Source organism: Lonchura striata, chromosome 3 (assembly GCF_050655825.1).
Source record: "Lonchura striata isolate lonStrDom1 chromosome 3, ASM5065582v1, whole genome shotgun sequence".
Taxonomy (NCBI): Eukaryota; Metazoa; Chordata; class Aves; order Passeriformes; family Estrildidae; genus Lonchura; species Lonchura striata.
The window spans coordinates 2,380,304-2,405,109 of NC_140705.1; the positions used below are offsets into that span (position 1 = coordinate 2,380,304).

At 50.3% G+C, this 24,806-nt stretch overlaps 1 protein-coding gene across 11 annotated transcripts in view; it reads left to right on the plus strand.

Moving 5' to 3' along the window:
- EXTL3 (exostosin like glycosyltransferase 3) overlaps nt 1–24,806 on the plus strand; it is a 140,352-nt gene that overhangs the window by 103,058 nt on the left and 12,488 nt on the right. For all 11 annotated transcript variants that reach the window (XM_077782483.2, XM_085574344.1, XM_085574343.1 and 8 more), the window contains one exon: nt 7,425–10,049. In XM_077782483.2, coding sequence (XP_077638609.1) covers nt 7,902–10,049 — 2,148 coding nt within the window. In that variant the 5' untranslated portion in view covers nt 7,425–7,901. The remainder of the gene's footprint in view (nt 1–7,424; nt 10,050–24,806) is intronic.

Consider the following 24,806-nt stretch of genomic DNA (forward strand, 5'->3'; position numbering starts at 1 on the left):
GACTTTGTGAGGCACACACAAACCTCACGTGCTGTGTTCTGTCTTCTCGGGGTGCTCTGAAGTCTTTGGCCACGTCTGCAAGTCCTGAGGAGTGGAGTGTCCTGCAGGGACCTTGGTTGGGTTTTATAGAATCCCAGAATGGTTTGGGTGGGAAGGACCTTAAAGCCCATCTCATTCCACTCCCTGCCGTGGACAGGGACACCTTCCACTGGCCCAGGTTGCTCCAAGCCCTGGTTCAGCTTTGCTCAGGAGGAAGAAATGGAGATACACAGAAACACTCCAAGGGCTGGAGCCCCTCTGGAGCCAGGCTGGGAGAGCTGGGAGTGTCCACCTGGAGAAGGGAAGGATCCAGGGAGAGCTCAGAGCCCCTAAAGGGGCTCCAGGAGAGCTGGAGAGGGACCTGGGACAAGGGATGGAGGGACAGGACACAGGGAATGGCTGCACACTGCCAGAGGTCAGGGATAGATGGGATATGGGGAAGGAATTCCTGGCTCTGAGGGTGATGATATTGGGAAGGAATTCCTGGCTGTGAGGATGGGGAGACCCTGGCACAGGTTGCCCAGAGAAGCTGTGGCTGCCCCTGGATCCCTGGAAGTGTCCAAGGCCAGGTTGGACGGGGCTTGGATCAACCTGGGGGAGTGGAAGGTGTCCCCACCCATGGCAGGGTTGGAATGAGCTTTAAGGTCCCTTCCCTCCCAAACCATTCTGGGATTTGAATTTCCAGCTTGCTTTGCAATAAACTCTGGGATGAAACCCCATGTGCTGTATAAATATGGGTGATCCAACACCTCAGGTAATTTAATATTTCTGGTGTGATTGATCAGGCTGTCTGGAGCAGAACAGCTCCCATTTAGGTGGTGATGAAGCATCTCCAAAAAGTGCAGAAGGCTCTCAGCTTGAGGCTGTGCAGCTGAGAGAGGAGGGAGGAGCTGGACACAAGAGCAGGAGTGACATGGCAGCAGGTGGAGGAGCTGTTTCAGGGAGGGAAGGTGCATTTGGAGCGGGTTAATTTGGCCCCGTGGCACTGGTGGATGTCACTGGACCTTGCTCAGATGCAGCAGCCGGGGCTCCCAGGTTTCTCTTGGCTTTCCCTGGGTTGTGAGGACTCCGTGCTGAGCTGCCTCCTTGGCCCCTGAGGTGCACGAGAGACCATCTGTGTGATTTCATGTTTGTTAGAGACCCCGCAGTGGAGGTGCTCAGCCTCCAGAGCTGGTTTATTCCGTGTGCAGGAAAGGGGCAACTTTCCATAAACACCACCCAGATTGATTATTTTCCATAGAGACCCTCCCTGCTGAGTCAGATGCTGTTAACTAAACCCTCTGTGTGTTTCTGTGCTTTTCATTCAGTACTTCCTTTTCCTTACAACCTCCCCAGGACTACGAAACTTTTAAATTTGTGCTCAAGTATGACCTGAAGCTTCTGTCAGAGAGCAGGAGCCTGAACCTGCCTCGTGGTTATTTCCTGTTGTGGAAGCAGCAAGGAGGGTGTTTTAGGGAGGTGAGAGAGGCTTGTGGTTTTGCCTTGGGGAAAATAACGTGCCTGAGTTATCTAGGGCTGGAAACCACAAGGAATACCAAGGATTTGAGCTGTCTCATGGAGTCAGTGTTTGGGAAACCAGCCCTCTCTTCCTGCCTGGAGCTGACCTCCTCTTGCTTCTCTCATGGCTGTGGTTTAACCTCAGGAGAGTTCTTGTTCATTAATTACTTCAAGGAAAAAGCAAAGAGAGGCTTTGCTTCCTCCCACACCTAATTTATCCCTCTTAGAAAGAAGCGAGTAAAAGCTTGTGCCACTGCATCCTGGAGCATCCTTGGTTTGCTTCCCACGTCCCAAAATATCTTCAGCACTTTGCAAGCGGGAATGTGGTGAGCACTGCAACATCAGCCACGGTGGTTGTAGGGATTTTCCAGCTTTCTTGGAAAACTCTGCCCTGTGGTCCCTTGCTTTGGGGAGGAGAGGGGTGAACTTTGCATCCAGGATTTTCTGCCACTCCATCCCACAGGACACGGAAGGATTTGCTCCTAAGCTGGATGTTCCTTTGAGCAGAGAAGTGCTTGTGTACAGCCTGGAGGAATAAATAAAACACAGTGACTGGTTTATTACCAGGAAACAACACTAAATAATAAATTTAAGAGCTAAAAGCTCTATATGTAAAGTAGATTTCACAATGCATTATGCAAAGAGCAGAAAGGCAGTGGAGAAGGAATGCACTGGAAGAAGGCAGGCTGGGAAGATGGATGATCTCGTGGACAGGACGAGGAGATGTGGAGTGAATCCCAAGCTGGCACGGCTTCTCAGGTGACCTTGGGCAAGTTGTTTCTGCACACCTCCATTACCTGCTCTGTAAAAACAGGATGTGGTTTGTCTTTCCCCAGGATTTCATCGGAATAAACTAGTGTGAATCACTTGGCTGAGCTCGGCCGAGGAGCGGGGACAGCCTTTGGCAGAGGGCAGAGCCCAGGTGCCTGTGAGCACCTGGGGGAGAAATTTCTGTATTTCTGTATTTGCTCATTTCCTGGAGCTCGCCCTTGTCCCAGTGCCCAGATGAGAACACAAAGCTGAGAGCCAGACTCGGTTCTTCACTCGTCTGCCTGGAAGCCATTGAGGTCACCTTTGCTTTGTGGAGACAGAGATGGAGGCCTGGGGGTGCCTGGTTTCCCCTGGGGGCTGCAGAGAGGCAGTGTTGGAGCTGGGGCAGGCCCAGGACATCTGAACTCCAGGTTTCTCCTCACATTTCTGAATTGCTGCCACCTGGAGCCTGGACACAGAGCCATACCATCATTTAGGTGGGAAGGGAGCTCGGGACGTCTCTGAACCTGGGCATTGTCCAGCGAGTTTGGGATGTCTGTTGGTCTCATATCCTCCTTCAAATCCTAAAGCTCGTTCCCTGAGCCCTCCTAACTGCTGCAGGATGATCCTTTTCTCCCTTTGAAACAGCTAAACCCTGTCTGTTGCCACCAGACCGGGTGTGGTGTAAACCAATCCGTGATCCAAAACCCCAAAATTCCGCCTGCTCGGAGCCAGGTGTTGATCTGTTGGCTCTTTCTGCTTTTCCCTCATCATTCCCAGCAGCTGGGAGGACAGAGGAGAGCACCACTTGTGTGCTGTGGTGACAGGAGGGAGCACCCTTCTTCCCCAAGGACTTGGGCTGGAAAACTCAAAGTTACTCAAATGCCACTTCTGAAGCCACTGCCTTCTTCAGCACATCTGGTTTCCACCTTTTCCAGAATTTGCACCTGGAGGGGCTCTGGGAGCATTTTTCCAGGATCCCTTTACCCCACGTGGATGAGGAGCAGGGCTGGGAGCGGGTTTGGCTTTGCATGGAGCTGCAGACGTGCAGAATGTTCCTTGGTTTGGATAAAACTCCCTAAGGCCAGGGATGCAGTTTATCCCTGGAATTTCCAGATTACAGCACCTTTTACCTGTGCACTGATGTCAGCCTGGGAGAATTGCTCTGTACCTGTGAGCTCTGGAGATGGTACAAATCCCTCAGGATGATCCCTAAAGCTGCTGCTTGCAATTTCAGAGTGAATTTTCCATCTGCTTCTTTGATGGATCTGCTCCCAACCAACTGTACCTTAAAGCACACACCTGATGGATTTATTCTCCTTGTTCAACTGCTCTTGTTCCCAAAGTGATTGGGAGATTTGGGATGTAATCCTTCCCTCTGAGAGCATTAAGAAATAGAAAGTTATCATTGCTGAAGGGTTGTTGGGAGCTCTTTTTCTTCCACTGCAGCCCGTTCTGAAGGGGAGAATACACTGTATTTTTATTTCTTTCTTTGTTTTCATTCCTAATGCTGATGAAAGAGACACTTGGTGCCTCTCCAAGCCCAGATAAAGCATGGGAGCCACTTCCACGCTCCCTCAGGTCCTTGTCTGCTTCGGGACTGGCATGGCAGGGGTGGGTTTGCTCTCCATGGAGAACTTTGTGCATAACAAAAACCCTGCAGAGCTTTCATTTCTTAAGGAAAGGGGCAGTCAGGATGAGTATGGTTGCACACAGAGAGTTTGGGAACTCTGATTTAGCAGGTGCAGGAGGATCCCTGTGGATTTCCCTCCCCACAGCGCAGTCTGTGCCACCACGTTCTGCCTCACAGTTGTGCGTTGCTCTGCTGAGCTCTGAAGGACCATGAATTTAAATTTTCCAGGCTCTGTTCACAAATATGCTGAGAAAGGAGCAGCTTTTCCCTAATTTTATAGCAAGATGGATAACAGAGGTGCAAGCAGGGAGGAGCAGGTGTGCTCAAGTCTTGGAACATTTGCGGAGTAGCCATAAACACTCCACAAACACTCAGAGATCAGACCAGCCGGGTTATTTCTAGAAATAAATGCAAAAAGAGGGGGAACCTCAGGTATTCCCATAACTCCACTGGCACTGCTGTGGAGCTGAGGAAACTGGGAATGCAGCCCAGGTTTTGACAGTGTGCTCTGAGCATCTGGGTTTCATGGGAAGGAGCTGCGGCGTGCAAACCTGTAGTGCCTGACAATTCAGTCAGGTTGGCATTTGGGAAGAGGCTCTGGTAATTATTGATCTTGTGATCCCCCAAGAGCTCTTCCTGCCTCTTTCTGTGCTGCAACATCAACAGGAGTTTTCAGCGTGGAGCTTGGTGAGTATAAAGAACTAAATAGTTCTTTAAAGTGCTTAAATAGTACTTGGGAGTGAGAGGGGGTGAGTTGTCTGGAAAGCCCAGCAGCAATCCTGCTTCTCTTCCTTCCAAATTTATTTTTGGGAACGATGGGAAATCAGCAGCCTTTTCCCCCCAGGGCTGATAAACACAGCCTTGAAGTCTCTCTTGATAAAACCACAGATTGGGTTTTTACTTTGTCTTTTTTTTTTTGTAAGTCCTAATAGCAATGTGTGAAAACCTCAGGCTCAATTGATGAGGAATAAAGTCTTAATAGTGAAGAAGAGTCCAGGAGTGTGTCTAAAGTGCTCATTTTATCACCAGCACATATTTCATACTGACAGTCCATACTTTTAGCTAATCCCAAGCCACGTGTGATGCATTTTAAGTCCCTCCTCATCCTGCTCTGGCCTTTCCCTTGTGGTGTTTTCTGGGAGAGCAATGGAGTCACGCTGGCAACCTCAGACTTCTTGGCATGGGGGTGTTTTAAATTCACAACCCATATTTTGAGGTGAGGAGGAAGAATTTTGTTCCGTGTCAAGGAAGGGAAGGAGCAGAGCCACTGGAAGCAGGAGGTGGCAGAACAGCTGCTGAGGATCAGGTGTGGGGTGAAGGATTTGACTTTTCAAGGACCCTAAGTGCCATTTTAGGGAGTCCAGTTTGCCATGTCATTACCATTTATGGCTTATAAATAGGCAAATTAACTACCAAGGGATAAGATATTGATGCAGTCTTACCTTTGGGGCAGTTTTTTTGTGACCAGCCCAAAGCTACGTGTTTATGTGTCCACATTTATGATCCCTCATTTCTGTGTCGCCTCAACACCCTGCACCCCCAAACAAAAAACCCCAGCAAAACTTGTTTTCCCCACGTGTGCCTTGAAGTTAAGCTGATTTTTAGATTCTGGTGGTGTTCAAGTGAGTGTGTGCTTTGGCATTTCTCTCAGGAAAAGCATTATTAGGGCAGCTCATCTCCTGGCCAGCTGTTTGCAGAAAACTGGTGGCAACTGGAAGATCTTTGCAGCCCCCATGAGACCGGGCTGAAATAGCAGAGGCTGGCACACACACACACAGACATGAGCTTCACTTCCTGCAGAAGGCCTGAAAAGGGGGGGAAAGAAAGAAAGAAAAACAAAATAAAAGCTTTTTAAAAATTTATATTATTATTTTTTCTTTTTGCCTTCAGTTGCATGTTGGTGCCTGCTAAAATCCAGAGCAGTCCCAGGGACTGGAGCCTCCCATCTGCCCACAGCCGTGTGCTGCCAAGATCCAAGAAAGCTGATTTAGCCTTTTGCTGACTTTTTAGCCCCTTTATCCTCCTGACTTTCCGAGATTTACGCCAATGTCATGAATTTAAAATCTGCCTTGGTTTTAAGCGTTCATTCTGCTGTGCAGCTGGGTTGTGGGTCACATTGGTGGGAGGGGATGGAAATCCCATTTAATCATGGGGCGTTAAGTAAGTGACAACAAATGGCCGTGTAACAATAGGCCTGGGGATTGTGCTTTATTACCCCACACATTTCCCCTCTTCATGATGATTTTTCATGGTTAAATCAAATTTTCCCTTTATTTTCTCTGACGTGCACTTGAGTGCAGCACTGAAAATTCCTCCTGACTTCTCTCTGCTGCTTTAAGGTGAACTTTTTTGCTTTGGCTCATTTCCAGATCTCTTTCAGCTGAGATTTGCTTCCTCACCTTCTTTCTGGGAATTCTTGATGAGTAGATGAGAGGGGCATTAAATAGATTTAGTGAAAAATGACCGTCAGCAGCAGGGATGACTTTCTTCTAATTAAAAATTGAAACGGAAATGAATGAGCTTCTCTTGAGGCCGTGCAGGAGATGGTGCTAAGCCCAGCTCTGTGTTCATCAGTGATGTGGGAAGCCCAGGGTATGAAAGAATATCCCAGAAACTTCAGTACCTTGGAGGGTGCCAATAAAAGGGGAGATTTTCTAGTGACAGCATATTGAGGTGGCCTAGATTTAAATCTGTTGGCCTAGAGCCGAGTCAGAGCTGAATTTTGTAGAATCACAGAATGGATTGGGTGAGAAGGGATCTTAAAACTCATCCCTGCCATGGGCAGGGACCCAGGCTGCTCCAAGCCCTGTCCAGCCTGGCCTTGGACACTTCCAGGGATCCAGGGGCAGCCACAGCTTCTCTGGGCACCCTGTGCCAGGGCCTCATCACCCTCAGAGCCAGGAATTTCTCCCAGGAGGCTCCCAACAGATCCTAACTTCAGCATCTTTGCTTTGATGTACGGTGTAGTCTTTTCCAGCGTTGACCAGAAATTCCCTCATACGCAGCCAGCCAGTAAATTGTAACCAGCGCAAGTGCGTTCCCTTTCAACTTTCTCATGCGATGAATCAAAATTTTCCAGCAGGAAATGAAAGCAAAGCACTTCATCTAAAAATTCCTCGTCAGCTCTGGTCACCAGAGCAAAGCGATGGAGATTACCCTCGGTTAGGCAGTGCGAATTCCCCGCGCTGCCGCGGCCCGGGATCACGGCAGGGACAGCGGGTGTACGTCAGTCTGGTTTGGGTGTGAGGAGAGAGGGCCTTGCAGGTGGGAAAAACGAGGATCCGGGTCAGGGATGAGGAGGTTGTAACCCTCCACAACTCCAGTGAGGAGCGGAGCGCCTGGAGAAAGCTGCGTGTCCACATCTCATGGATCCCGTTGCCTTCGCAGGTGACGCCCCAGAGGTTGTTCTTTTGAGAGAGGGAAATTGCTTTTAAATCTAACCGTGTCTTAGGTAGCTGATGGGTCACTTTGGTTGTGTTACCTGACTCTGATTGTTCTCTTGTAGGAACGGCAGAGCTTCACCCTCCCAGCAGCGATGAGAGACGCCGACAGTGCTACGAGTCCCTTCTGGCCCCGTCTGCGCAGCGGCTGCCGCCTCTGCATATTCATGGGATGGTAATGCAGGATGTCGGCAGCAGCGGTAGAGTTTGGCTCGGTCCCACTGCGCTTCCCTCCTGCCGGTTGCCACTCTGAATCACCATGACAACGCTGTGACACTTCCAGCAAAGGTTGCCCGCGGACCGAGGGTGGGCTGGGGGTGGGCGAGAAGGTCAATGACCGAGTCTGACGGGATCAGAAGTTTTGCCTGCAGCAAAACGACCGTGGAAGAGCCGCCGGCACGGCAAGAAGATGAAATTCCCCTTCCATTGGCTTCTTGTTGAGCAGGCACAATAACATTTCCCTTCGAGAGACTCGCTGTAAAAACTCTTTTGGTTATGGCTACTGATCCGACGTGATTGCGCGCGCGGCGACTTCGGAACTCATGACTGGCTATACGATGTTGCGCAATGGGGGAGTGGGGAACGGAGGCCAGCCGTGGGTGTTGAGGTGGTCCAGTCGCATCCGGCTCACCTGGCTTAGCTTCACCCTCTTCGTCATCCTCGTTTTCTTCCCCCTCATTGCCCACTACTACCTGACCACCATCGACGACGCGGACGATGCCGGCAAGCGCATCTTCGGCCCCCGCACCGGCAACGAGCTGTGCGAGGTGAAGCACGTGCAGGACCTGTGCCGCATCCGCGAGTCGGTCAGCGAGGAGCTGCTGCAGCTGGAGGCCAAGCGGCAGGAGCTCAACAGCGAGATCGCCAAGCTCAACTTGAAGATCGAGGCCTGCAAGAAGAGCATTGAAAATGCCAAGCAGGACCTGCTGCAGCTGAAGAACGTCATCAGCCAGACTGAGCATTCCTACAAAGAGCTGATGGCTCAGAACCAGCCCAAGCTCTCCTTGCCCATCCGGCTGCTGCCAGACAAGGATGATGCGACCTTCCCCCTGCCAAAATCCAACAGGAACTGCAGGCTGCACAACTGCTTTGACTACTCACGCTGCCCGCTGACGTCTGGCTTTCCAGTCTATGTCTACAACAGTGACGATTACCCTTTCGGTAGCTCCTTAGACCCTTTAATTAAACAGGCCTTTGAGGCGACTGTCAGAACTAATGTTTATGTTACTGAAAATGCAAATATTGCTTGTGTGTATATAATTTTAGTGGGGGAAATGCAAGAGCCCGTAATGCCAAAACCTACTGAACTAGAGCAACAGTTGCACTCTTTGCCATATTGGAGGACTGACGGACACAACCATCTGATCATCAATCTCTCGAGGAAGTCGGAGACTCAGAACTTCATTTACAACATCAGCACGGGGCGCGCCATGATCGCCCAGTCCACCTTTTACGACGCCCAGTATCGGCCGGGCTTCGACATCGTGGTATCGCCTCTGGTCCACGCCATGTCCGAGCCCAACTTCCTAGAGATCCCACCCCAGGTGCCGGTCAAGCGTAAGTACCTGTTCAGTTTCCAGGGGGAGAAGATCGAGTCTCTCCGCTCCAGCTTGCAGGAGGTTCGCTCTTTCGAAGAGGAGATCGAAGGCAACGCCCCGGCCGACTACGACGACCGGATCATCGCCACCTTGAAGGCTGTTCAGGACAGCAAGCTGGACTTTGTTCTGGTGGAGTTCACGTGCAAGAACCAGCCTAAGGCGAGTCTGCCCACTGAGTGGGCTCTGTGTGGAGAAAGGGACGACAGACTAGAGCTACTGAAGCTTTCTACTTTTGCACTGATCATCACCCCCGGGGACACCCATTTAGTGATCTCCGCCGGGTGTACCATGAGACTGTTTGAGGCTCTGGAAGTCGGGGCCATCCCGGTGGTTCTCGGAGAGCAAGTTCAGCTACCCTACAACGATGTGATCCGGTGGAACGAGGCAGCCTTAATTATACCAAAGCCACGTATCACAGAAGTGCACTTCCTTCTGAGAAGCATTTCTGACAACGACCTCCTTGCCATGAGGAGGCAGGGCCGCTTCTTGTGGGAGACCTACTTCTCCACCTCCGACAACGTCTTCAGCACAGTCTTGGCTATCATAAGGACTCGAATCCAAATCCCAGCTGCTCCTATCCGAGAAGAACCCGCCGTGGAGATCCCCCACCGGTCTGGCAAAGCTGCTGGTACAGACCCCAACATGGCAGACAATGGTGACCTGGACCTGGGGCCTGTGGAAACAGAACCACCCTACGCCTCTCCCAAATATCTCCGCAATTTCACCCTCACCGCAATGGATATCTACAGGAATTGGAATTCTGCCCCGGGGCCTTTCCACCTCTTCCCCTACACTCCCTTTGACCCCGTCTTACCGTCAGAAGCAAAATTTTTGGGGTCTGGGACTGGATTTCGACCAATTGGCGGAGGAGCAGGTGGCTCTGGGAAGGAGTTCCAGGCTGCTTTGGGTGGCAATGTCCCGCGGGAGCAGTTCACGGTGGTGATGTTGACTTACGAGCGGGAGGAAGTCTTGATGAACTCCCTGGAAAGGCTCAACGGTCTCCCCTACTTAAATAAAGTCGTGGTGGTGTGGAACTCTCCCAAGCTTCCCTCCGAGGATCTCTTGTGGCCGGACATCGGCGTCCCGATCATGGTAAGACAGACGTAGCCACAACGGGCTCGTTCCTGGCGGGGGTTTGCACGTTGGAGTCCTCTGTGTCAGCTCAGCTTCAGTCCTGGGGGACGTTTCAAGGTGTCTGTACCTCATTTGGGTAATTTTCTCAGTGGAGAAACACAAGAGGTGCCAGATATTTAGCACAGATATTTAGCACTCAGAGAATGCAAATTGCTTTTGAGGAGCCTAATGTGAATTTTGATGCTTAAAGCTAAAGATTGTTGCTCGTTGGAAATCTTCTGCTCAGGCTCTTTAAGTGCCTCCCTGTGAGGACAGTTGGCACCTTATAAATTCCTAAGTAGTAACTGTTTCTGCACTTTGCCCGATGAATTTTTTATTAAAACAAAAGAGGGACCCACTGAATTAGTGTCGACTGCAAAGACCTCAAAACTCAATTCTCACTTTAGATTACAAGGGAAGGCAGAGAAGGAATTACAAGCCAAGGCTGACGTGGCTGTGAGAGCTTCCGTGCTCCCAAGGTTGGAGCTGACTTTTGCATGTATTTGGGCTGATTATTTTTTTTCCTCAGCCAAACTGAAGAAGTGACACCTTCAACAGCCAACGTTCATTTTCAGACCCATGAAAATGTACTCACTTGGACATTGACTTGTAAGGAGTGAATTCTCCCTAAATTTTTAAATTTATTTTAGGTCTTCCTTGCCATCCCAGCATAACCTTCTTCACTGGTCGCTGGGAAAAATCAAAATTAAATATAAATCTCCCTTCATAAAGAGAGCAAGGGCAGAGAGCTGCTAACAAGAACTAACACTGAGTGCTCTGAATCTGGCTGTGTTTAGAGGACAAATGGAAGGATAATGCCTTACAAATTAGGGAAGGGAAAAATAAAAGAGGGAGATGGCACTTAAATACACAAACTGCGTGTGGTTTATGTGACAGGACGCTACTGAGCTTAATAGCAATGTGTGCTTTATGCTGCATGCAAAGAGATTCATTGATTTAATATTTCGTTTTATTATTATTGTGATGAATAAATCCTTCTGCTCACATTTAAAAACCCTTATGGTCCGGGAACAATGAGGAGAGAAAATTGCTTGGTTAATTGCGAAATAATCTTTCACATTAGTGCTTTTGAACCTGCGAATTCTACAAAATCTTTGCATTGTGTCTGCTGAAAAACCACGTCCTCCTTCGGAGCGGGGATTGTTCTCCTTGGAGCTGCTAATGGGTGTTATTTGTGAGGGAAAAATGCATTTGTGCTGATGGAAGATAATGGCTTTTTGTACCTGGCTCTCATCTGCACATCTGCTGTGTTGGAGCCCTGCTGGGTTTTTTTTTTTTGGGGACTTGACACACACGAGTTGCTTCGTGTCACCTTCGAGCCACCACGTGCTGGGGGGATTTTGGGAACCTGGAGGAGGGAATTGTCCTGTGCCTGCTCTGGGGAGCTGGATGGTGACTGAGACTGAGTGAAACCTTAACGGGGTAGAAATCCATTTGGATTTAGGTGAAATACGCCACTTCCAGCTTGCTAAATATGCTGTTTAGTTTAGTAATTGCAGCCCTAGCAAAAATAAAAGAATGCAGATTTCCACACTCAAAGAAAAAAGATAAGACTCCTCAGACCTTGAAACAGAGTGACCCAGGAACTCTTTCTAGACTTTCTAACAAAAACTGAATACAAGCGTAACTAGCTATAAGTATAATGTAAAATCAGCAAAATAAACATGCATTAACCTATTGTGAAATTCTATGCCTATAGAAATTAATAAAAATAATAAAAAAAGATCAGGAGTTCTCAGAGGCACGCATGTCCATTAAAAAACAAAAAAACCCAACATGCGTCCACAGCGCTGTAAATAAACATACCCGTTCCCTACAAATCTTCATTCAAATTATAAGGTTTAACTTTCATGGCACTGTGGGGTGGCTGGGTCACAGAGAGCTTCTGCCAGGTCCTTTCTGAAGAGCCTGGTCTGATAACAGCTCTGCTTTCTTCCCGTTTTTCTAAATCCCTGTTTTTGAAAAGAGCCCAAATCGGGGATTTCTCACGGGAGGGTTAACCCCGAGCAGCCTCCAGGCATCCATCTCCAGACTGGGTGTTTAATCCTGCTGGGAGCTCGTGCCATTCTTCTACGAGGATGGTTTGGTGGGGCAGCGATGGAAAACTTCCCTGGGCTTCGTCAGGCAGTGAGGAATTCTAAGTTCTGCTCTGGAGAAGGGTGAAGAGAGCACTGGGAGCAGAGGTGAGGCTCTGTTTGAGCCTTGCTGGCTCAGATTTGGGATGTGCTGGCCTGGGGAAGAGGCAGGTGGGGACGTGGGGTTGGCAGGACACACAAGGCAGTGCGTGCCAGTGTCAAAAGAAAGTGAAATTCTGATTTCCTTGTGAGGGGAAAAAAAAAAAAAAAAAGCTCTTTTGATGGGGAATATCCAATTCTCTCAGATCTCTGTGTAACAAATACCTCCCCGGGAACTTTGGGAGGCGAGGAATTGCTCCCTGTTCAGGTCCCAGAGCACAGAGCTTGGTGGGGAAACTCGAGGGGAGAAGAGGAGGGCATGAAGGTGGGTTTGGGCTGGGATTGAAGTGGGTCCAGGCACCACCTGGCTCTGAGGAGCAGCACAGCACACGTGAGCCAGGATCAAAGCAGCTGCAGCCAGAATTATTGAAGAAAAGCCAGCCAGAAAGACTGGACCTGCTCCAGTGGGTCCAGAGGAGGCTGGAGCACCTCTGGAGCCAGGCTGGGAGAGCTGGGAGTGTTCCCCTGGAGAGGAGAAGGATCCAGGGAGAGCTCAGAGCCCCTTCCAGAACCTAAAGGGGCTCCAGGAGAGATGGAGAGGGATTTGGGATAAGGGATGTGCAAGGACAGGACACAGGGAATGGCTTCCCCCTGGGAAAGGGGAGATTTGGATGGGATTTGGGAAGAGAAAGATCCAGGGAGAGCTCAGAGCCCCCAGGAGAGAACTGGGACGAGGGATGGAGGGACAGGACCCAGGGAATGGAATTTGGGAAGAGAAGGATCCAGGGAGAGAACTGGGACGAGGGATGGAGGGACAGGACCCAGGGAATGGAATTTGGGAAGAGAAGGATCCAAGGAGAGCCCAAGGAGAGAACTGGGATGAGGGATGGAGGGACAGGACCCAGGGAATGGCTTCTGGAAAGAGAAGGATCCAGGGAGAGCTCAGAGCCCCTTCCAGGGCCTAAAGGGGCTCCAGGAAGCTGGAGAGGGAATTTGGGATAAGGGATGTGCAAGGACAGGACACAGGGAATGGCTGCACACTGCCAGAGGGCAGGGATAAATGGGATATTGGGAAGGAATTCCTGGCTGTGAGGGTGGGGAGGCTGTGGAGTAGAATTCCCAGAGAAGCTGTGGCTGCCCCTGGATCCCTGGAAGTGTCCAAGGCCAGGCTGGATGAGGTTTGGATCAACCTGGGATGGTGGAAGGTGTCCCTGCCCATGGCAGGGGTTAGCTTGGGGTGATCTTTCAGGTCTCTTCCAACCCAAACCATGTTATAATTTTATATAAATCGCAAGCTAATGAGACAAAGCAATGTGTGTAGCACATTAAAGTGCTTTTGGAAGCAAAACAGAGCCCTAAACCCCACCAGGGCCTGCTGGTGGCAGGAGGTGTGTGGCTCTGGACGAGCAGAATTCCCCAGGGGAGAGTTGGACTTCTCCTTTCTCCATGTGCTGACCTGATTTATTGATGTGTTCCTTGAAACGTCGTTTGCAAACCACGCTGCTTGGCTGTGATTTGGGGGTTGTCCTCCCAGGCAGATTTCTTTTCCCTGGTGGGCTGGAAATGAATCAAGAGCCAAGCTCAAAGCTGCATTGGAACTTTGAATCTTTCATGGATAATGAGATAAACAGGGCTACAGAATATATTTGATTAAAAAAAAAAAACAACTTTGACTTAAATATAGATGGCGTAATTTACTAAAACATCAGTAAGATTCCTGAGCTGCACAGGAGTCTGATCAAATATTCTGTCCCTGTCCCCATCCTGAAGTGAGTAGGTGGAAATCCAACATAATGTGAAGTAGATTGTAGTTACTCAGGGCTGCCCCTGGAACAGATGTAGGCACTTAACCCTCACATTTAAAGCTGTAAAAACTCTTCCCATCTCACGTTCATCGGCATTGCAGCAAAACCCAAAGGCTGTGAATGAGAAATCTTCTTCGTGCAAGCTCAAAAAGTGACTTTTCCCCAGGTGTTTGTATCTCTAGCACTGCCTTAGGAGAACTCCCCAGGACAGGAGTGACAGCTCCAGCTCCAGCAGCCACATCACAGCCCCGGCTGAACTTTGCTGCCCCATCCCTGGAAACGTTCCAGGCCAGGCTGGAGGGGGTTTGGGGCAGCCTGGGCTAGTGGAAGATGTTCCCTGCCCATGGCAGGGGGTGGCACTGCCTGAGTTTTTAAGGTTCTTTGCCATCCAAACCACTCTGGGACTCTGTGATTTGGGGCTAAACCTTATTTAACCCAAAGCAATATTTTCACAACCTCTGAATTGACAAGCCAGAGCTTCAGCTCCTCTCCCTCTGCTGGGTTTGTGAGGGCTCTCAGTGGCTGGAAAAGCCCTGCAGCAGTTTGGTTTCCCCTCCTGCTGGGGGCTGAGGTGGGCTGGGAGTGCTGGAGGCATCTCTGAGCGCTTGGGCTGGGTTCAGTGCCAGCTCCTGGGGCTGCCAGCAGTGACTAATCCCTTCCTCCAGCTTTGTTCCAGAAGAAATCTCTGCCTTTGATCCCTGCAGCCACTTCCAGCGGTGAAACATCCTTTGCTGCTGGCCTGGTGGCTGGCTGGGAGGGCTCATTCCAGTTAGCTGCTGGTTGAAAAGGAATCCTCTGTGGCTGATCCGCAGCGCTGCGGGGCTGCAGAGCTGGGTCCCTTGACATGGAATTTATTCATCAGGAGCAGGCTGGCCAGGGAATGCTGTCCTGACTTCCCCTTCTCTTTGGGCTGTCTCAGTGTGCTGTGCTGAGCTGGCTCTGAAGCTCAGCTGCCTGAGGTTTGCCTGTCCTTTCCAGCAGAAGGACTCAAAAAGGGTTTTTCACATCTCCATTTGAAGGAGCACAGCAGCATCCGTAGGTGATGAGGAGGAGGAGGACAGAACCTGGACAGGCTGGTGGCCATGGTGGCAGAATCAGCTTCTCTGCTTGTCCTCCAGCAAGCAGCTGGATCCTCAAGCTTGGTTTTTGATAAGAGCAGCACCAACCTTCCAAACTGACCAGCAGCTCGAGATAAGCTGCAGTGCTGTGTGTGATCCAGAGCTAGATCATCGTGCTGACAAGGAATTAAAAAAGAGAATAAAACCCCCATGCTGATCACCACCACCATTTCAGTCTGTCCTTTTCCTTCCTGGGAGCTTTATCTAAATGCCAGCTCAGGGCCTGGTTCAGCTTGGTAATTCAGCATTTTCCAAACTCTTCCTTGGTGATGTGACTTGTGCTTTTCTGGGCCAACTCACCTGCAGAAACTCTTTGGTGAGTCCCAGATTTATCCTGCTTTTCCCTGCTTTGCTTTGACTCACAGCTCTTGTGTTCCAAATCAGGAAAAACCCAACTTTGCTTTGAGGTCCTGGACTGCATTTGGGAATGGGTTTATTTCCAGAAGGAACAATTCACACAAAACCAGCTGAGAAAATCCCTGTTTCTTAGCACGGCGTCACTTCCCACAGGAGATTTGCCCCATCCCTGGGTTGAACGGTCCATATTCAGTGCCACCAGCATTACCAGCAGTGTATCCCAGGTTTGTGGGCTCTTTTCTCCACGAGAACACTTTCAGAGGGCAGGAGATGTTCAATGAAGTGCCTGGGTGCTGCTGTCAGGTTTGCAGCACCACCTGCTGCCTGCAGAGCCGGAGGAGTTCTGAAATCCCCGTGAGTTTTGCCATCTCCATATCTGTTTCGCCATCTCCATATGTGTGTTTTTGTGTTGTGTAGCAGCAGAGGAAGGAACAAATTTGCTGCTTAACCTGGGAATCCTAAAATCCAGATGCTTGTCACCCCGGGGCCGGAGCAAGGGCGCAGCGATGCGCGGCCGCGGGATGAAAAATGGAATAAAGCAGTGCTGACTCCTGGGAATGTGCACTCGGAATATTTATTCCAACTGCAGCACCCTCTCAGTCCTCTCTGCCACTGCCTAGGCCCAGCCCTCCATCCTGCCCCGTGCCACGTGCTGGTTTGTGGTGGCTTTTCCACAGATCAAACCTTCCTGCAGCCCCAGCTCTCGCAACGCCCTCGGCTCAGGGTGCAGCTCCTGGGGTCGGGGACCAGAAGGAAGGGAGAATCGAGGGAGGGGAGCGTCCTTGCATGCTGCTGGGGACATCACTGGGTGGGTTTTGTCACACGTGAGGGTGTCACAGGGGCCAGTCCCCGTGCTGAAGCCATTAAACAAAAGCTGCACGGCTCTCCCTGTTTGGAGCAGCTCTGTCACAGCTGCTGGGGACAAAAGCAGCACGACAGGACGTGGCACCAGGGGCAGTGCAGCAGCAAAACCCACGCTGGTTTTCCAGGGCTGCATTCCTGCTGCTTTTAGGGTTTGTATTGTGACCTGTTTAAATACCAGCAGAATACCAAACGTCCCCAAATTATTCCATGCACTGGGACAAGTGTGGGGGGAATGGAGATGGATGCATTTTCTCTTTTTTTCCTTTTGTTTTCACCTACTTTCCATCCTCTGTGACTCTGTTATGACGGAACTGAGCGTTGACATCCACTCCCCATAAACTCCCAGAGCCTGGATATCTGCATTTCCTTTCTTCCCAAGCTTTTATCTGTCCTGGTGGAGCAGTTGTGCTGTGCAAAACCATTGGATTGTGCATTCTGCACAGGCTGCCTTGTTTGTGAAGACAGCCTTGTCTCCCAGAGTGGCTGTAAGCTGATTTTGTGCCACAGGACACGGATGGATCCCCCAGCACAGGAGCAGGACTCGCCGAGGTCAGGAATTTGGGTGTTAAATAGAGAGGAAAAAAGAAAATCTGCGTTGGCTGGAACAGGAGGACATCAAAGAGGCAGCTGGGAGGGACACGAGGAGGCTGCAGAGAGGAAGGTGCCTCTTCCACAGGAGGTGAGGCAAAGAGATGAGAAGCAGGAGAGAGGTTTTTAATCACTGCTTGTTGCTGCCTCCCCGAGCTCTGTGGATCCATCAGCAAAGACATTGCAGCTCTCAAGGGGAAGGGGATGATTTCCTCCCAAGGTTTGGGGTGGGCTGGCAGCAGCAGCCACCCCCTAGCCACTGTCCTACCCCTTTTCCCCTTCTCTCACCTGTGTCTGGAGAGGAAGCAGATGCTGCTCTCTTATCAAACCCATGAATGCTTTTTTTCCCCATTTTCATGAGATTAAATTGTGGCTGGTGGTAAAACCTGATGGGTCTCCCTGCCCTGCCGGGCATATGGAGCATTCCCCTCTCCAAAAAGCAGCACTTGGCTTTTTCTGGAGAAGGTTCCTCTCCTGTGAAAAGCCACTGGGAACGGGTGGTGGAGTAGCTGGGTTCAGAACCGAGGGCTGCAGTTGCTTTTCTCCTTGTCCTGTCTCCAGAATCCCTGGAATCTGTTGTTTCACTTCAAGCACCCAGAAAGGACGGAGCTTTTTCTCCTGATGACAGTGAGGGGATGTCATCTTAGAGCCTATGAGAAAATCAGACACAAGCCTTTAGTTAATTAATGAAAATCTGTGTCAGTCTTATAAAAAAACAATGAGGATATTTTTCCTTCTCCTGAAATTGGCCAAAGGACCATCAGCAAGGAGCTAAGAGCACTGGAGGGAAACTGAGGCACAGGGAAAGCCACACCTGGTCACTGAAACATCCACTTGTATGTCTCCATATAAGTTCACAGAAATGCTGTTTTCACCTCTTCCCAGATTTTCTAACAGCAGAAAGATGGGAAATCTGAAGCTTCTGTCTTCCCAGATAACACTTTCAGATCCAAATAGTTCAGCAAAGTCTCCGGCTTCGTGGACTGAAACTGAACTCTGAGGGGTTTGAGCTTCGTGGAGGGAAGAGAAATGGGTTTTGTTCTCGACACTGAAAGTGTTTGGGGCAGGGAAATCCCATTTCCAGCCTTTTATGGCTTTGATCTCTGAGCTGCCCAGAGCCTGGCTTGTCTCTGTGACAGGAGAGAGCTGAGAGGGAAAAAGAAAAGCTTCAGGACAGCCATAAACTGGAGAATTCTTTCCAACAGGGCTCATTTTCCTCTTGCTCTGAATGCAGGCGACAACACCACTTGGTTTCAAACCACTGGTATTAATTAGGTTGATTTTATCGGAAATTTATAAAAGGAATTGTTTTGAATTGTGACTCATTTATGTGATCTCCATAATTTCTAACACATGCTGGTCCTTAATTCCCAACCCATACTGGTTTGTGGGAGGTGGTTCTGGGAGTCTGGATTCATCCCAACCATGTGTTTGGCAGTAATTATTAACTGCCTCCTGATGGAAGTATTTTTTTTCCTCCTGGATTTTGTTGAAGCAAGTATTGGGATAAATCAGGCTTTGAAGGACATGACATTGGCCGTGGCTTGGGTTCTCTGCTCCTCTGGGTAGAAGAATGATGCACCAGGTAAAGCAGGATTTAGCCAAGGATTCCAGCAATTGGGATCCAGAAATTGAAGGCTACGAGCAAATTCCGTAGAAACCTGTCTAGATCTCATATCCAGATTGGCTCTGCCACCTGCAGGGGAAATTGTGAGTTTGGGGAAGATGCCTCTCCCTTGGTTTGCCCACATTCAGGAGGACATCCCAACGCTGTTGGAGCTGGTGGGAATTGCAGTTCTCAGTGAGCCGTGCTCCTGGAGCAACAGGAACAAGGAGGGATAAAATTGGGATTTGGGGATCGTGCTGTGGGTGCTGGACAGTTCTGCTGACATTCCACCAAGGAGCTCTCATCCCTCCAGGATGGATTTGAGGGCAGGCACGCTGGCACCGAGCTCTCTTCATTTCACCCAGAGCTTCCCCAGTGAGATCTCAGCCTGCTCAGCTCAGAAGGTTTCTGGTCTGGAATCTACCTGGGAGCCAAAAGTGAGTTTATGTGGCTGAGTGCTTTATGGCTGCTGCTCCCAGCCACATAAACATTCATAAATCCACTGTCCTCTTCCCATCAAAACAATAACCTGCCTGCAAACTTGATGGCTTCTTGGCTCTGCTTGTATCAGAGTTTATATTCCAGGTTTTTAGTAGCTGCTCAGTGAATTACAGTCTTGACTCCAGTTCCCTCCTCCCTTTGTTGAGCTGTGATGTTCATTTGGATGCCCTCAGATACAAATGTTTGCACTGAAGCTCTTGTGGGATGGGTCAGAGCAGCTTTTAAATGCTGGAAACATCTCGGAGCATCCCTGGGTGTGATGTATTCCAAAGAACGAGACGCACCAATGTGAACAAATTTACAAATAATGGCACCTGCTCCGTCAGGTGTTTTGTTTTCCTGCTGTGGTGGAAATCCTGTCTGACAGATCCTGAGGAGGAACCTGCTGAAGAAGTAATTGCACAACAGTGCAGAGGATTTGCACTGACGAAAGCCTCTGGTAATTAAAGCAGCCGGGCTGCCAGCCAAAGAGCAAAGTGTGGAAAGATAAGCTCTGGCTCCCTTAGTGAGCAGTAAGGAGATATTCCCAATAATCCCCTGGGATTTCCAGCACTCTGCTCCTCTCTGCTGGGCCTTCCTGTGTCTCCAGGATGGAAGTTGCTGGGTTTCTCCCCATGCCATGGCCTGGTGCTGCACTGGCTTGGCAAGGGGAGGAGACCTCAGTGTTGGAGTCCGTGGTATTGATGATCCTGAGATTGGAGAAAGTCTCTGTCTGTCAGCCCCCTGCCAAAGCAGAAGTCACAAATTGTCTGTGTTGGTTTTTAAGGTTGTTTATTCTGTTTATCTCTCACATGTTCTGCTGCCCTGCCCAGCTCTGTCCTGCAGGGCAGCGTGTGGGGCTCTGCCCTCAGTGGGATGTTACAAACATTAAATACCAGAAACTCCCTGGGCTGCATTTACAATAATATTCCAATATTGATCACCCATGTTGGACAGTGTGTCCCCAGCCTAAACCAACAGAAAAATGCCAACACCACAGTGAGACATGGAGGGCATGGAGAAGAAGGAGAAAAAGGACAAGGCACACCCAATTTCCTCCATCTTGTCCCCTTTGGACCCCTTATCTAGAATCCTAAAATTTGACTTTTGCACCCGTGCCACGCTTAATTATTACTTATATCAAACCCTCAGAGCTGGTAATTGATCCTGTAGGATTGAAAACTCTTTTCCGTGGACAGAGATCACAGCCAGTGTCTCTGGGGGCTCTGTCCTGGGGGTTCTGATCCCCCTCCTGGCTTTTCCACCTCCTGTCTCACAGATGAGATGTGACAGCCCCTCTCAGATCCCCCCTGAGCTCCCGGCCTGTTTGCTGCCAGACTTCTCAGCACGGAGCAGGGCACTGGCAATGTGCTTTTTCCAGGGAATCAGAAGTGCAGGAATTAGCTGGTGATGGGCTGAGGGACATCTGGGCTTTCATACTTGAGAAGTTTTGGGGGTTTTCTTGCTTTTTGAAATCTGGCTGGGGAGTTGCAGCCTGTGAGTGGTTCTTGGGCTCTCCTTTGGCTCTGCCCAAGGTAACCAGGAGCTCGTACCTGGCCTGGCACAGCTCTGAGTGCTCCTCTGGGACAGAATATTTTTGCCAAAATAAGGCCAGGCTTTCCCAGTCAGTTCCTGGTGCAGTGGCAGCTTCCCTGTGATCCCCAAAACAGACCCAGGAGATGGGAGCCAGCTCAGGGCAGGATGTGCTCCTCAGGCTCTCTCTGCTCCAGGGCTCTGCAGAGAGCCAAGCTCCTGCTGAATCCCAGGGCTCTGCCTTGGGGCAAATCTGAAGCAGGAGGGTGGGATTTGTCCCCAGGCTCGCTGGCTGCACCCATCCATTCCTGAGCTGTTGGGATTTACCAGGCTGGGAAGTTTTTGCTACCCACAAGTGGTTTGAATCCCTCACCCCTGAGCTCCAGGCAGTAACACTCCACCTTTTGGATGGAGTTAAAAGCTGCTGCCTGCTCTCCTTCTGTCTCTTTTTGTGTTCCCCTTCTCAACAGTGGTCCCAAATGGCATCTCTGTGTTTTACCTAATATTAGCAAAATGGGTTTGGTACAGGCAGTGTGAGGAAGGTGTCCCCATTTCACCAGAACAAACTTTTTGCTGTTAAAATTGCCACTAAAGCAGCCGAGGGGTATTTGGAGAGGAAGAAGAGGCACAGGGGATGAAGGACAAATAACAGTGAACAGATGTCCTGCTTGTGCTGAATCCGTGCTGGGGACACTCCTTTAGAACATGTGGATGGGGATCATGGCTTAATGGTTGGATTTTGTCACCTCTGATCTCTCAGCCTTAACAATTCTGTGATTCCATGATCACACCTTTGGGAATTGCCCATTCCACTGCAAAACCCTCCCCCCACCAAACTAAAAATTTGGGTTATCAGTACCAAAACTCTCAAAAAAGCAAGCTCTTTCTTCTTGAAATGACTTTTTTTTGGCTTCACAGCAAAGAGCAGCTCGTAAATCTGGCTCGTGGTCCCAGACCTGCCAGTGGAAGTCGGATCATGAGCTTTTGCACTCCACAGTTTTTCCCTGTGAGCTTTCATGAAAAGCACACGGAGGAATTTCGGGAAGCTGAGAAGGGAATGAGCTGCAGCAGTGCAAGTATTGGAACATGACAGCGTGTTATCCCAGGGACCTTCTTTGAGCCAAATAATTACAATTAATTGTAAAATAAATCTAATTGGACAACCAGCTCCGTGCGCATCTCTAATTGCACAGCCACTAACAGCAACGCACAGAGAATAAAAATCAGAATCTGCATCCCTTTAATGTTAAAACGAGCATCCTTCTCCTTTCGTGTTTCTCTAGGAAGATGCGACAGCTGCTCCTGTATGAAAATGAATAAATAATCCGTTTTATTTGTGTCTCAAGCTGTTTTCTCCTCTCAGACCCACTGATCTCAGCTGAGGAGTTTAAAGGGACACCAAGTGTTTGCACATTTTCCGTGCATGGACACAGCATCACAAAAAAAGCCTTTCCACGGTGTCTTCCTGTGTGGTTTTGTTCTCAGCAGGGGGTCGTTTGTGCTGGGTTTTACGTTGCATTATTTAATTACACGTGTTTTTAAAATGCATCTGTTTTGCCAATTTGTATTCAGCGTGCGCTGCCTTTGGATAGCTTTGGAGCTAAATACCCTTCTCATACCTCTGGAGATGAGTCTTAAAATAGTCTATAAATCCTTTTAATTCAGAGTTTGAGAATGCTTTGAGTTGGAGGTGGCAAAGCTGGAGGTTCAGGGCATAAAGGAGGGGCTGTGGCTGTTTCAAGGTGAAGAGGAAGGAGCAGGGAATAATTAATACACGAGAAAGGGGATAACAGCAACTTCCCATCCATCTGTACAAGGCAGGATTGAAGGGAAAACAGGAAGGTGAAGAATTGCCAGGGGAAAGCACTGCAAAAACCAGGGACAGCTCCTCAGGCAGTGCAGGACTGGGGAAACATCCTGCTGAGAGTGTTGGGTTTGGGGTGGATGCTCAGATAAATGGGTTTATTTTGGTGCCATCATGTCAAGATTCCAGAGGATTTCTATGGGATGGGCGAGGACTGATGTCCCCCTTGGCTACCACAGCTCCATCCAAGCACGTCCTGGGGCTCACCCAGTCCTGGGACAGAGCTGGGAACCAGCTGGGAATGCTGAGGGTGGGTGGTGGGGAGGGTCCAGCCACACACATCCCCTGTGGCTTTGCCTGGATGCAGGAGGATCCAGGCATCTCCCTCAGGACGTGGGAACGGGGTTCCTTTAGGAGCTGAGCTCCCAGCCATTCCCATTTATTCGTTTTTCAGGATCTGAGTGTGTTCAGCCCAGGGTGACACCCAAACATCTCTGTCCTAACAAACACCTCAGAGCTGCTTTTTGTGCATCTGCGATTTCGCCTCTGCGCCCCAAGTTTTTAAAAAATTCATTATCACAGACACCAAAGAACATCTATTTATTTTTTTCCCTACAAAATGCCAGCCTGCTCAGGGGTGGCAGCGTGTCTGGAAGGAGCTTTGACACCCTGCTCACACAGTGTCAAAGAGCAGGGCAGAAATTCCTGCTGGATTTGCAGCTCATCCACAGCTGCCACAATCGCCCTGGAGCTCCTTGTTGTGCCAGACTCATTTCCTCGAGGTTTTGGGTCTGTGTTGGGAAAAAGAGTGTGGTTTTGGGGAGGAAAGGCATCATCCTGGAGCTTGGCTCTGGTGGAAATGCCATGCTGGCATCCCACCTCCCCCGGCCGTGCAGCTCTGGGGAGGAGCCCTGCGTCGTGTCCAGCGAGGCCAGATTATTTTATTTCTCATTAAATGAGCAACTCCTGGCTGAGGCAAAGGCCTGGATCCGTGCTTTTGGCTTTGGAAAGCAGGATGCTGGCCACGAGGAGCTGGATGAATTTCTGTCCTCGGAGGGAGCTGAGGTGGGCAGGAGGGAAGGGTGGGCAGGGCAGGCCAGCAGCGCTGCTGGGTGTGAGGCTGCTCTGGACATCTTCCATGAGCACCACCATGGCTCTGAGCTCGGGGCTGGGAGCCACGCTGGTCCTGCCACCTTTTGTGGAGCAGCTCAGCTGGCCCAGAACAGCTTGTGATAAAACACAGAGAAAATGGAGTTTCAAACGTGCCCGTGGTCGGGCTGGCGGGATTTACTCCGACGCCATCTCACTGGCAATGGGCTGCAGAGATTTTGGGTGGCGTCTGTGGTGGTGATGACAGCAGCTCCTCTGGCTTCTCCCTGGCACTGTCCTGGCAGAGAGCGTGGCTGCTTGTCGTGGAGCCAGCGTGCCCAGGATCGGCCTCCATGGAACGAGGCAGAGCTCAGGGACCTCGGGCTCGAAGTCCTCTTCAGCAGAGGGAACCTCGGGGGTGCAGTTCCTCGTGGAGCCTGTGCAGTGCCAGAATTCCTGCTGCTGCAGCCAGGATGTTGAGAGAACCATGGAATTATCCAGGAAAAATCCTTCAGGGCTGTCAGGTCCCAGCTGTGCCCGATCCCCACCACGTCCCCAGCCCAGGGCTCTGAGTGCCACCTCCAGCCCTTCCTGGGACACCTCCAGGGATGGGGGCTCCAAACCTCCCTGGGCATCCCCTGCCATGCCTGTCAGCCCTGTCCATGAGGAAATTCCTCACTTCACCCAGCCTGAGGCCGTGTGCCTTGTCCTCGTGCTGGTTCTCACAGCTTCTCTCCCAAAAAACCAACCCAGCTTCCAGGAGGACGCTGCTTGGTGGCACCGGGCAGAGCTGGTGCCTTCCTCGTGCCCATCTCTGGCTGCGTTTGCAGAGCAGCAAGGGCCAGCCTGACCTCACACCTCGGCCTCAGAGGGAATAAAGGATGAGATTTATTCTGCTCGTGGGCCTGCACACCCTTCCCTCCTTCCAGGGAATTTGGTGAATAATCCCAGCGCTTGTGCTTGATGTGTGCAGGGAGGGGATTCTGGTGGATCTCAGTCTGTGGGTCTCAAGTGCCAAGCTGGGCAACTTTCTTAATCAAAACACGTCTGGATTTGGCCAAATTAGGAGTTGAAAATAAATGTGTGTGACAGGGTGACTTCAGGGATACTTCAGGGAAACTCTTTGTTCCCTTTTCCTAGAGTTTGCCACCTCCCAAAGTCCTCCACCAGAGCCTTCCCTGGCCTCTCTTAAGCCCAGATTGGCTGATTTTTAATTGATTTCTTCCCCACATGTGCACGAGGGAGAGCTGGAGAAGCCTTTGCCTCCTGTGTGCAGAGAGAAAGGAGGGAGGGGGTG